General features: G+C 47.5%; 1 protein-coding gene across 3 annotated transcripts in view; it reads left to right on the top strand.

Annotated features, from left to right (window-relative positions):
* The first annotated feature begins 2,564 nt into the window (after positions 1 to 2,564).
* CACNA2D2 (calcium voltage-gated channel auxiliary subunit alpha2delta 2) overlaps positions 2,565 to 13,432 on the top strand; it is a 648,687-nt gene continuing 637,819 nt past the window's right edge. For 2 of the 3 annotated variants that reach the window (XM_050958641.1, XM_050958642.1), the window contains exon 1: positions 2,567 to 2,681. In XM_050958641.1, the coding sequence (XP_050814598.1) occupies positions 2,572 to 2,681 (110 nt within the window). In that variant the 5' untranslated portion in view covers positions 2,567 to 2,571. Of the gene's footprint in view, positions 2,682 to 13,432 lie in introns of all 3 variants that reach the window. The other variant, XM_050958643.1, reaches the window with a different exon arrangement.

Below are 13,432 nucleotides of genomic sequence, written 5' to 3' on the forward strand. Positions count from 1 at the left end.
AGTGCACAAACTAAATTACACACTTTCCTGCTTACCGGGGGTGGGGTGGGGTGGGGGTGCTAATCTTAAATTTTGCAGCCCAAATGGAAGGGACCAGAATGAGACAGTTTATTAGTGAGGGCCCTGGGAATTGTGCACACATGTCCTGAGGCCATAGGAATGATGGGTTTCTTTAGTGGGGTAGAATTAAATCATCTCAATTTCCTCTCTCATGCAAATAGGGACAGACTCTCCTCCCCAATTTCCCCCCAGCAGCGGGGAGGTGGGTCTAATTTGCATTGGTATTGGGACTGGCACAGAAGTGGATGCAGCAGCTGGAGTTGGGGCCTGGTTTCCAGGGGGCATAGTGATGGCACAGGCAAGGTGGATGCACCAGCTGGGGAGAAAGTGTGTTTTGCAGGAGGCCCTGGGGCTGGCACAGGCAGGGTGGATGCACTGGGGGAGGGGCATGTTTTGTAGGGGTCCCAGGGCTGGCACAGTCAGGGTGGATGCACTGGGGGGATGAGGGTGAGGGCTAGTTTGCACGGGGTGTAGGGGCTTGCACAGGCAGGGTGGATGGAGCGTGGGGCTGGTTTGTACAGGGGCTGGCACAGGCAGGATGGATGGCTGGGGGGCTGGTTTGCAGGGGGCCCAGGTGCTGGCAGAGGCAGGGTTGATGTATTGGGGCGGGCTGTTTTGCAGAGGGCATGGACTGGCACAGGTAGGGTGGATGCACTGGGGTGGTGGGGTCTGGTTTGCAGGGAGCTCAGGGGCTGGCACAGGCAGGGTAGATGTACTGGGGTGGGGGCTGGATTGCAGGGGCCACAGGCGCTGGCACAGGCAGGGTAGATGTATTGGGGGGATGCAGGACTTGTTTCTGGGGGGCACAGAGCAGGGGACTGGTTTGCAGGGTCTGGAACAGGCAGGGTGGATCACTGGGTAGATGGTGGGCTTGTTTGCAGGGATCAGTGATCATAGAATATCAGGGCTGGAACGGACCTCAGGAGGTCATCTAGTCCAACCCCGTTCAAAGGAGCACCAATCCCTAACTAAATCATCCCAGCCAGGGCTTTGTCAAGCCTGACCTTAAAAACCTCTAAGGAAGGAGATTCCACCACCTCCTTAAGTAACCCATTCCAGTGCTTCACCACCCTCCTAGTGAAAAAGTTTTTCCTAATATGCTACCTAAACCTCCCTCACTGCAATTTGAGACCATTACTCCTTGTTCTGTCAATGGCACAGGCTGGGTGGATGCAGCAGAGAGGATGGGGGGCTGGTTTGCAGGAGGCACAGCGACTGGCACAGGTGGGGTGGATGCATTGGAGGATGGGGGTCCGGTTTGCAGGGGGCCATGGGTGGAGTGGATGCCACAGGAGGGATGGGAGGGATGGTTTGCAGGGGGCACAGAGGGGCTGGGTGTTGGTTTGCAGGAAGAATACAGGGGCTGGCACAGGGAGGGTGGATGCACCAGGGGATGGTGTACAAGGAGGAGGCACAGAAACTGGCACAGGCAGGGTGGATGCATTGGAGGAGTGGGGGCAGGTCTGGATGCACTGAGGGATGGGGTGGCAGGTTTACAGGTAGGCTGGAGAGGCTGGTTTATAGGGGATGCAGGGGGATGGGAGCACAGGGAAGAGCTGATGCACTGAGGGATGGGGGTGCTGGTTTGCAGTGGGGGGCACAGACAGGGTGGATGCACTGGGGGGATGCTTTGCTGAGAGGCTGGCTTACAGGGGTCACAAGGCAGATGGATGCACTGAGGGATGGGGGGCTGGTTTGCAGGGGGGCACAAGTAGGGTGGATGCACTGGAGGATGGGGGCTGATTTGCAGGTGGATACAGGAGGGGTAGGGGGCCTGGTTTGCAGGGGGGATAGGAGGGGTGGATGAACCGAGGCATGGGGGCTGGTTTGCAGGGGGGCAGGAGGCGCTGGTTTACAGGGGGCACAGGACGGGTGGATGCACCGAGGGACGAGGACTGGTTTGCAGGGGGGCTGGAGGCGCTGGTTTGCAGGGGGCACAGGACGGATGGCTGCACCGAGGGATGGGGACTGGTTTGCAAGGGGCTGGAGAGGCTGGAGCAGGGAGATGGGGGGCTGGTTTCCGGGGGCACTGGAGCGGGGGCTGCACCGAGGGACGGGGGGGGTTGCAGCTGGGACACAGCCTGGTGGGATGGGGGACACAAGTAGAGAGCGGGGACGGGCTGCGCTGCTGCGCCCTTTCGGGTCCGGAGCGCTCGAGCCTGGCCAGGCCGGGCCGGGGCGCGCGGCGGCGGCGGCGGCGGCGGGCCGGGGGGAGCATGCGCGGCGGCGGGGCTGGGCTGGGCTGGGCGCGTGCCGCCCGGCAATGGGGGGGTCGGGGGGGAGAAGCGGCGAGGGGGGAGGAGGCTGGGCGCCGCGGCAGCTATTTGAGGCAAAGGCTCCGTTCAGTTGGGCTCAGTGCTGCCGGCCGCCCCGCTGAGAACGGCCAGGCTCAGCGCACCCGCGGCGGGGGAGGGGGCGCCCAGCCGCCCCGGGAGCGGGGGGAGGAGGGAGCGGGGGGGCAGAGGTTGCTCGCCGCTGCTCGCCCTTCCCCGCTGCATCTTTCATGGCAACATGGCGATGCCGGCGCAGCCCCGCCGCGCGGCTCCCCTCGGCTCGCTCCTGCTGCTCCTGCTGCTGGCCGCCCCCGCCGCCCACGGCTACAGCTTCCCGCAGCACTACACGTGAGTACCGGCCCGGCACCCTGCCCCCGGGCTGCCCCCCGCTCCCTCGGCGCCAGGCGCGGGAGGGGGCTGGCGAGCGCCCGGAGCCGGTACCCTCCCGTGGGGAGCGGCCGGGGTCGGTGTCCGGGCGCCGTGGGCATAGTAGCTCCCCGGGTTTCAAGGAAGATGCTTCCGAAAGTTGGGTGTGGGGGGAGAGGGACGCGTGCTCGGAGGGACAGGTGAAAGTTAATTAACGTAATGATCCGCAGCTGCTCCCTGGCAAACTCTCTAATACACGCAGCGAGCGAAGGGATCGGGGGAAGCACCGGCGATGGGCTTTGAGTCTTGCGTTGCACGCCCCTCGGTATTGCAAGTGCGTGACTACCTGGAGTGTGTATGCAGGAGCAAAGATTGCTCTGTATAGGTTATCAGGAAGTGATACTCCAGCAAGTTAATTCTTTTTAGGTGGTTCGTTTAGGCAGCCTTCTTTTTATTTTCTTCTTCTAAGTTTTAAAATCTTTGGTGTGAAATCTCTCCTCCCCCCCACCCCCCAGGAAAATAGAAATAGACTGTAAGTTGCTAGAAGACTCAAACTTCACCAGTGCCTGGAGGTTTCTGTTTTTTTCTTTTAATACAGTTATATAAATGTTTAATTTAGAGAGAGAGGAAGAAACAGAGGTTGCTTTTTCTGGTTTGCAGGTGCATAGTACAGCATCTGCAATCCAGGAGTGCCCGGTGGAGTTTAGTACAAACTAATAATAGCCTTTGGCTGTGGAACTATCAATCTGAGGATATTTTCCCCCACTCTGAACTGGCACAAATTGATTTTAGTTTGGTGAGACAAAATCAGAAAGCATATGATTTTTTTGAGTGGAGGGAAAGGTGAGGTGGGGGGGAGAGTAATAAAAGAAGACTGTGGAATTATATTTGCGGTTGGAGTTGGGAATTTTTGCTCTCTCACTTGTTCATTCCACAATGTGATAGCTGCAACCATTTTCCCTTCCGCAAATCCACCCCAAACCTTTCTGGAATGTGTTTTGAGACGCCACCATCTATGTTACAAGACGTTAAGGGTTTGTGCCACAAAACAGGGAAAGCCAGGTCTGTTCAGAGTAAAGGTTGACACTGTGTCCTTACCTTGTGCTTTTCTGAAGGTGGAGAAAGGTCTCAATGACATGGGTTGATAATGGCACTGTCACCCTTAACTTTGTTCTTGCCTCCCTGGATATTTGTTGCTTTGAGTCAAAATTTTTGTGATATTTAAGCATCAGATTTTTTTATATATATATTTTGACTTTTAGCTCATGCTTTTATGGAAATATTTGATGAAAGACTTTTTTAAATGAATGTAACTTACTGAAGGGCCAAAATATTTTTGAATGCGTGTTTAGACTTGTGTTTAGGTCTTCTAAAAAGGAAGCTTATTAACAGAATTATTTGAATTATTTATTTGGAATCATTATGGTCTATTGTGTTACTATACTAGCACTCCAATCTAAAAGGCATAGTTAGCGCTTTATTTATTCGGCATCATACCACATCATAGAGATGACTCCAGGGCTGTTATGGAGCCCATTGTAATTGTACTTCTGAGCCCACATGTTATTGACCTCTGATACTGAGCTGTTGGGATCTTTTTCTGTCAATCTGGCTGTCAAACATGCACGCATGTTCCTCAGAATAAAACCTTGAGAGGTGTCTATTGCCGTTGTGTGTGGAATATGCCTGCACTGCACAAATAGCACATTTTTAGGGCCAGATCTTGCAACTACAACTCATGTGAGTAATTCTTACTCATGTGAGAAGTCTCACTGAAGTCAATGAGCATAATTGTGGTGCTAATCTTTCATCACGCTAGTAAGGTTTGTAGGATTGGATCTTTACATTCAGAATCTGGGGGAAGGATGGGGAGGGAACCCAAAAAACATTGTTGAGAACTTGAAGTGTATCAGACAATATTATTTTCCAGATATCATTTTTTAATTTAGAGTAACGTTTTTTCGTCATAGAAGTTTAAACAAGGATCTTAAATCAGGAGACGTTTCTAGAGTAATATAATTTATTTTAAAAAATTGCTTCCCTCTTCCACCTGAATTGATTAAGTAAATATTATTAAATTGCTCCTGTCTGCTATGCTAGGTTTTGGCTGACAGCAATTTTTTTCCAGACATGTTAAACTCCTGGCAAAACAGTGCTTAATATAAGGTATGTTTCGTTAGCAGCTTCAGTAGAATGTCAGTGTTACCAGAATGGGCCCAATCCTGCATTGAATCAGTGGGAGTTTGGCGTGTGCCAGGAATGTAAAACTGGGCCCAGTAATGACAATATATCGCTCATAAGCTTTTATAAAGCAGAAGGTTTGGCCCTAAAAGGGGCTTGTGTGTGTGTGTGTGTGTGCCTTTGCTGCATCTGAAGAAGAAAAAGTATTGGAACTGAGACCTCAGCCTGGCCTGTTATTGCTGTGTTGTTTTATTCTCATTATGACCTGTTTTCTGAACCTGGGGGAAAAGAAGAAGTCATGTGTGAGTATTGGCTGATGATGAGGCATGATTGCTGGGCAGTAGGTTAATGCCCTGTAACATGTGGACTGTAATGCCTTATGTACAGTACTCTGGAGCTCTCAGGATTGTAACATCTGTCACTCAAGGAAAGAAATATTGAACAGAAGAAAACTGTTTGTGACAGTTACTGTTACACTCAGACTCCCTTTTCCGGCAGTTCCCCTTATTATACGCCTCCCTCCCCCTCTTACCAGTCCAGCGATTGAAAAGACTTAATTTAAACCTGTAGCGCAGGTATAATTTTGGAGGATTCCTTTGTTCGAAACTATATTGGATGCTAAATTCTTCCAGTTATAAAACCAATTTTTCTCTTCCATATATCAACAAAGAACAATATTGATTTTTTTATTAGAAACCCTTCTTATCTTTAGAGGTTTTCTGTGTGAGTTACTTAAGTTGTCTCCTTTTATAGGGTCCTCAAGAATGAGACTGTGTTTTTGCAGACTCCCTAGAAATGTTTCATTATGACCTAGGGCAGCACGTGCAATGATTAGAACATTTTCCTTTTTTGGTGGGACGGGGAGGGGGAAAATGGTTCATTTTTTTGAAAGTAGGAATCACTGTCATTGTCTGTAGCAGTTCTGGATATTGGTTTCTGGTTCTGTCCCTGGTAAATAGTCAGTGTTCCATATTTTCTCTCTTCTCCTGGGTAACGTGGTTTTAATCATCTTATGCTGAGCTAAGGAAGGCTCAGCTCAGCAGTTGTCCAAAGGGAAATTTCTCATTGAGATTTAAAAAGCAAAATCCCTGATTGAAACAGACCCATTCAAGCAGGTGTGCTGGGCGGTGTCTACTTGACCGACTGATTTTCTTGTTATGAGTGGGCACGTGTGTGTATGTCGTGAACGAGATTAATGGCTCTAGGGGGGAAAAAAGGGATGCTGATTTTTTTATTTTCTTAGAGGCATCAGCTAGTTGGTGCAGGATCGCAGTGAGATCCCTGTGAAGGCACAACATGAATTCCCTGATGGATTCATCCTGATCATTATTAGAATATAAAATACATATTCTTTATAAATGCTGACCACTTAGGGGACTGTTGTCCTGTTGGTGCCTATGCCAAACTCCTGTTAATGGGAATTACACATGCATAACTGCTGGAGAATAGCCCATATATAAATTGTTACATAAACCCTGGAAACAGAGCAAGCCCATGCCCCACTCTGTGAACCTGCCATTTATCTCTTGGACTTGAGAAAAGTTGCCATTGGTTAGAGAGTGGTGACCCATTTTCTTCTTGTAGGGGGGCATGTGTGTTTGGAACCATTTTATCCCCCATGGTGAGAGTTGGCTGCTTAAGTCTCTTGCTGTGATAGCACATCATGTTAATTGTTTGGATGTCAGAGGAGAGGAAGGATGGCCTCTCAGTTGAGGGGCTGGACTGGGATTCAGAGAGGTGGGCTCATTTGCTGGCCCTACTACAGCCATTCCTCTATGAACTTGAGCAGGTGTCAAAAGTGGGCAGGGAGATTTTTAATTTGAGATACTGCAGGCCTCGTTATCCGGAGCATTGAGAGCTCCATCTGAGGTTGCTGGAAGCTGCAGGTGTTCAGCACCTCTGAAAACCAGAAGTTTTTAGGTTGCCTCAGAACTGGCCATTTTGGTAAGTTCAAGCCTTAACCTCCTGATGTGCTTCAGTTCCCCATTCAGAAAACATTCATTTGCCATATTTCTCTCAGATGTTTGAAATCTCCTTTTCTTTCTCTTCCCCCTCCTGCCCCTTTTCCAGACATCCCTTGCTCAAGGCTTGTGTCTGAAACAGCTGCATATGAGTCCTTGTTCTGACAGTGAAGCTGCTATGGGAACCATGTTAGCCAACATGTCAGAATGTGTGTCATTTCTGACCTGACTCAGTCTTTAAACTCATTCTGCAGGATCCCTCACTATTAGGGCTTTTTTATTTTCTCTTAATGATCCTCTGTGTTCTTCATTTTCTCAGTTCTGTTCCCCTCTCAACCACTTTCAAACGTTCTTTGCCAAAGCCACATTCCCTCTGGCAGAGAGGAGGCCAGGAAGGCAGTTCCCTTTGTACTGCTAAGCATCCCCCAGTATGGGTTGCTCATGGGTAATATGATGATGAGGGGTGTTCCTTGTTTATCTCCAATGGGTTAAATGCACCATGCTCCCTGCTTACGTGAACCCCCTTCATCATGGTGCCCCGGCTTGCTTCTTTCAGCCCTGGAAAGGTTTGTTTTGGTTGGTTGGTTTGTTTTAATTTTTAAGGACTTCATTTTGGTCTTGTGTGTGAGGTTCCCACTTAAATCAACAGGGACCCTCCTGAGCACTGGAGGGTAGAATTAATCCCTCTGAACCCACAGTTGGGCCTAGTCCAGAGGCTCCGTTCTGAGGAAACTGTTATTTCTGTGCAAAACTCCCTTAAAATTCCAATGAAGGTGATCAGCTGCAGGCTAAATGGGAACTTGGGAGTTTATCCTCAATCAAGTCTATTGGCTTTTGGGCTTCAGAAGCCAGCAGAGTGCCATTGAGGGTCTAGTGCTGGAGTGTATATTTACAGTACAACATTGTACATATACAATAAACAACATAACTTGGACAACAGCTTTGTTTGTTTTTTAAGTTGAAGATATAGCCAAGTAGGATGGGATTTTTTTAAAAAACTGATTTTCAAGCAAGTACTTCTTGAATTAAGTGCTCTTCTAGGAAGCACACTGTCGGAACATTTAAATATATGCTTTCCTAAGAACCCTGGGAAAGCAAAATATATTTCTTTAGCATATTTGTTTTCTTTATTGGTGTCTGCAGTGGTTGGTTGTTGTAGAGTTGCTCCTGAGTCCTGGGCTATGCACTTTGGTTTGTTGTAGGGTTATACAGCATTGATAACCGGAATGGCATAGATTTCTTTGGAATGTGGTCATGGAGTTGGAAATGCACTAAACTGTTTTGAGGAAAGCACACGGGCAGAATTACCCACCAACTTTGATAACCTCCCTATCATTCTTTTGGTGAGTCCTTATTTCAGCAATCTTTTAATGCTGGTCGATATCATTTGTGACTGGAAGATATTAGTCAGATGATGAATATACTGAGCATTTTCCCAGAGTGAAGAATTGGTTCTTTTGTCTGTAATTCAGATGCCTGTTTACGTCCACTTCTGCATCTGCGTATCAGTATGTTTAGCCAAATCAGTTGGAGTGAATGGGGGGATTGGGCTGCAAGACAGGAGACCCAGGCATATAAATCTGAATCAGGCCAGGCAAACATTGTGTGGTATGTGGTTTCCATATCCTGTCATGCACTCCAAGCAAACCCTGGATCCTTTCCTGCAATTAGGAAAGTAAGCAGCTTCTTCTAAAGCTGCTTCTTAGGCCACGTCCAGACTAGGAATTAAAATCGATTTTAGATACGCAACTTCAGCTACGAGAATAACGTAGCTGAAGTCGAATTTCTAAAATCGAGGTACTCACCAGTCTGGACGGCGCTGCATCGATGTCCGCGGCTCTCCGCGTCGATTCCGGAACTCCGTTCGGATTGATGGAGTTCCGGAATCGATGTAAGCGCGCTCGGGGATCGATACACCGCGTCCAGACTAGACGCGATATATCGATCCCCGAGCAATCGATTTTAACCCGCCGATGCTGCGGGTTAGTCTGGACGAGGGCTACGTGAGCTAATGGGGGCACAAGAGACCAATGCATGCTGGACTGTCTCCTGTGGGAGACTGAAGTTCCCAGCATCAACCGAGCTGGGGATTGAAGGGAGTGAGGGATGAGGCCTGATCCTGTCTCTGCTGACATGGGGCGGTACCATGCAGAAATCAAATTGTTGGCTGGGCACTTAATGAGGATATAAAACCTTCAATGAAATGTAGCTGACTATGATAAAGCCATGGGCGCTGCAGCCAAAACAGAGTGGAATATGTGTATATGTAATGAGCCAAATGCATTCATAACTCCAGCAAAGTGAATGGAATTAAACTGAGGATGGATGGGGCCCAGTGCATTTCTAGTGTAGATGTTTCTTGAGGTCTGTCAGATTTCTCATGTAGGAGTTAGGGGGGAGAATTCTGGGGAGCTATCAGCTTCCATTGACTTTTATTAACTGGCTGTAATGGAGTTCCACCATATCCATATTTCTTCAAATAAGAAGTCAAATTCCACTCTTTGTGGGCTAGAATCCTCTCTTACTAGCAGCAGTGCAATCTGGAGTGACACCACTGAAATCAGTGACTTCAGATTTACATTGGTACTGTTGAAATCAGGGTCTGTCTCACTGTCCCCTGCCACATGGATGATTTTTTTGGGGGGAGGGAGTTGTCCATTGTGAACTACCGGATTTTGCCAATTAGCGAGTAAATGAACAAGCATGATAGAGAACCAAGGATAATGCATTTCAAAATGCATGTTAATTTACCTGCCGAGGATTGTCTATCTCTAATTTATTTATGAGCCTTTACAGCATGCTAGTGAATGTTCTCCAGTCAATTTTGTAAACATAATGAAGTCTTAGCTGTTCCCAGAAAGCTTATGTTTCTAAGAAGGTGTGGAAGTGTGCAGGGGGATGAAAATAGGAGACCGCAGTTTCCATGTGCAAATGATAAGGGGTGTGGCGAAATGAACCGCAAATTAGTGAGATTACACTGTGCATCAGAGCAAAAATCACTGTGGGGTTAGAAATATAATTGCAATTTATGCTGGGGGGGAAAGAACACAAATCAAATGCCCTAAAGACTTGGAGTCTCTTATCCATGAATAAAAGTTACTCATGTAAGCAGTCTTAAACTCAGTGAGAACCCTTACTGGAGTGAGTAATTTCCATGACTAAGGGCTAGAGAATCAAGCCTCAGGCTTGCCTATAAATTGGCTAGATAAAGCTTTGTGTCTGCTTTTTGTGTGTCATATTGGCAGTTGGAGGGCAGGCAGGTGGGACCACATCAACGTATTGCAGAAGAAGTGGGTAAGGTTAGTGGGGGGGAAAAGGGTTCTGTTGCATCAGGCAACGTATAATGTTTCAGCTGCTTTGGAAGCTCCTGTTCCAATGAACTACATGTGGTTTCAGGCACTAGCATGCTTGGTTGCGCTGGGCTGGTACGTAGTGTAGTGCTAAGTGAGGAGACCGTGTGGCTGTACAGTGGTTTCCCTGGGTAACCTTGAGCAGGCACCAAGCCTGAAGGGGAGAGTGCTGAGTATGTGTCAGCCAGCAATCATCTTGAAGCTCCCCTCTGGCAGGAACTAACTGGCCATCTTGGTTCCCAACATCCCAGTTCAGAGCCGACACTCCATGATGTGGCAGGCCTGGCATGGGTTTACACTGCAGCTGCCTCCGCATACCTGACTTGTTGATAAATAGAAGCATTGTGTCTATTATAACCTAGTCCCAGATTTGGACCTTAGCGTCCAAAATGTGGGGGTTAGCATGAAAACCTCCAAGCTTAATTACCAGCTTGGACCTGGTAAAGCTGCCACCACCCAAAAAATTAGAGTGTTTTGGGCACTCTGGTCCCCCCAAAAACCTTCCCTGGGGGACCCCAAGACCCAAATCCCTTGAGTCTCACAACAAAGGGAAATAAACCTTTTCCCTTCCCCCCTCCAGGTGTTCCTGGAGAGAGACACAGAAGCAAGCTCCGTGAATCTAAACAGAAGGATTCCACCCTCCCCGTTCCCAGCCTTTGAAAACAGAAGTACCGAGAGTTAATCTCTCTTTCCCCCTCACCCAGAGGGAATGCAAAGTCAGGCTAGTAAATCTAACACACCCAGATTTCCCCCTGACTTCTTCCTCCCACCAATTCCCTGGTGAGCGCAGACTCAATTCCCTGGAGTTCCCCACTAAAGAAAAACTCCAACAGGTCTTAAAAAGAAAGAAATACATAAAAATGGTCTCTCTGTATTAAGGTGACAAATACAGGGTCAATTGCTTAAAAGAAATATGAATAAACAGCCTTATTCAAAAAGAATACAATTCAAAGCACTCCAGCAACTATAGACATGTAAATACAAAAAGAAAAACAATAGAAACCTTACTATATTGTACTTACAACTTGGAAACAGAAGATTAGAAAGCAGGAAACAGAAATCACTTCTCATAGCCGAGAGAGTGCAGGCAGAAGACCCCAGAACAAAGGACTCAGACACAAACTTCCCTCCCCCCAGATTTGAAGAAGTCCTGTTTCCTGATTGGTCCTCTAGTCAGGTGTTTCAGATTACTTCTTTCCAGGTGAAAGAGACGTTAACCCTTAGCTATCTGTTTATGACAAAGTCCCAGTTTCTTTAGTTCCTTGGCCTTCCCACACACAAACAGATTTGCCCCTTAAACTGTTAAATTGATGGAAAGAATTGCGAGAGAGTGTGAATCCATCTCCACTCAAGTGACAAACGAGGAAATTATTTTCTCTCATACACACATTTATTTTTTTATATATATAATATGAACTTGTTTCAACAAATTCCAGAACCGGCCCCCAGAACACTCCTTCAATAGCAAGACACCGATCTTTGAAATCAGACTTTGTTTCTTACCCGGGGGGCATTTTATATACACCCCAGCCTGGTACAAGAGGTCTAGAGCCTTTGTTTCTACTCTGAGTGGCTGGTGTCAGCTGCTATGCTCCAGGTGATTAATAAAGCTGTCTCACTTATAACGCTCCCTCTGAATCAATTAAACTCTTGTAGCTAGGTCCTCAGGTTCATAAGCTATGCATAAATCTCTTCAGAATGGTCAAATGGTCACTTAGTTAGGGGCTTGGTGCAATGACAGGAAAAGTCCCTTGTTCCTAGTTAGGGTTTTTTGCTGCTGTAAAACAGAGACTGGGCAATAAAAAAGTGAGGAAGAAGCTAAGCAGAGCACCTAATATACAGTTTTATCAGGTATTGAATGTTCAGCCAAATTCTGGGCTATGTGTGGCTGAGCCTCTTCTACTGCTCTATAATGAACTCAGCAGAGCCAGGAGGAGCCAAAGTACCATTTCCTCATGTTTGATGTAGCCTTATAAATTAGAGCCATATACTTGAGCATTCACTGCTGATAACATATTTCTTGTGCTGGGGCGGGGGGGAAGAGAATAAAACTGCATCTGCACTTCCACTCAGGAGTAGAAGGCCTGTGTGCTGGCAAGGCCTCTGCAGGGGGACAAGATGCCCTTTCCTAAGGTAATGGTAAACCTTTTTGCAGCCCATCACGCATAGCAGGGAAAAAAAGGTTGGAGGAAACTGCATTTAATTATTCAAGGCCTGCAAGCCAAGGAGAGGTCTGTGAGTCTCCAACCAGTTAGAGATGTATCACAGCTTCAGAGAGGTTTCTGTGCTTTCCCTTCTCACCTAGCCCTTGCTGAGAAACTGAGTATAAAAATCAATGCCTTCCTTCCACGTAGGTACCTCTTAGTTTTTATTTATTCTCTTTGTTTTGCTTGGGAATCTTAATAATTGTAGATCAGTGACCGAGCCGATGACATTGCTCTGCCTGCCATGGAATGACAGCCATTTCAAGAGCACAGAGAGGGAGTGAATCAACATTAGCCCCACTCCCCAAACACGCCATGCATTAGCGGGCTATTTTATCGTTGCAGTTGAACCATCCTGTCTGTGTCGCTGTGTAGCAGAATTCACCATCTTCAGTCTCCCAGACTATTTTTTTTGCTGTAGAAGCATGTTCTTTGCAGGGGGAGGGCCATCCAAGTGTTTTCAAGGTTTGCGGCCTAATTTATCCTTAGTGCAACTCTGCTAAAGGCAGTGGAGTTAGCTCTGGAATGAACTTGGGCCTTTGGCTCCATTTTTAAAGAGGATGAAGGTTGTAGTTTTTTCTGTCTTGATTTTTATCTTGGTGTGAAGGAAAGAAACACACATAATTTACATACTTTCATGTAGCTTCAGTACCTCACCACTTATTCCTAGGCAGCCTTATCTATTCCCTCCCCACGCAGGTGACCTGATGTCAGATGCCTTGTAGATGTTTTTGACACAAACGCCAACTTTCCTCCCCTTGCCCCAAGACTGAATGGAGCACATCTGTCATTCTTTTTTTACTATCTCTGTTGACCTTGGAAATGAGCTGTCTTGACTCAGTTTCTCTTTGGAGAGAAATATAATCAGCTCTGCTTCTTATTCACTATCTTGTGAGGCCTGATGAGGATTTTGGGCAGCGTTCTCATCCCAGTGAGGCAGTGCTTAGGGTTAAGATGGTCCAAGCTGAGGCAGCATTTCTTTTACCTGCCTTTCCTTGCTCTCTTAACCAGGCATCCTGCAGGATGAAATGGAGCTG

This window comes from Gopherus flavomarginatus, chromosome 6 (genome assembly GCF_025201925.1).
Source record: "Gopherus flavomarginatus isolate rGopFla2 chromosome 6, rGopFla2.mat.asm, whole genome shotgun sequence".
Classification (NCBI taxonomy): domain Eukaryota; kingdom Metazoa; phylum Chordata; order Testudines; family Testudinidae; genus Gopherus; species Gopherus flavomarginatus.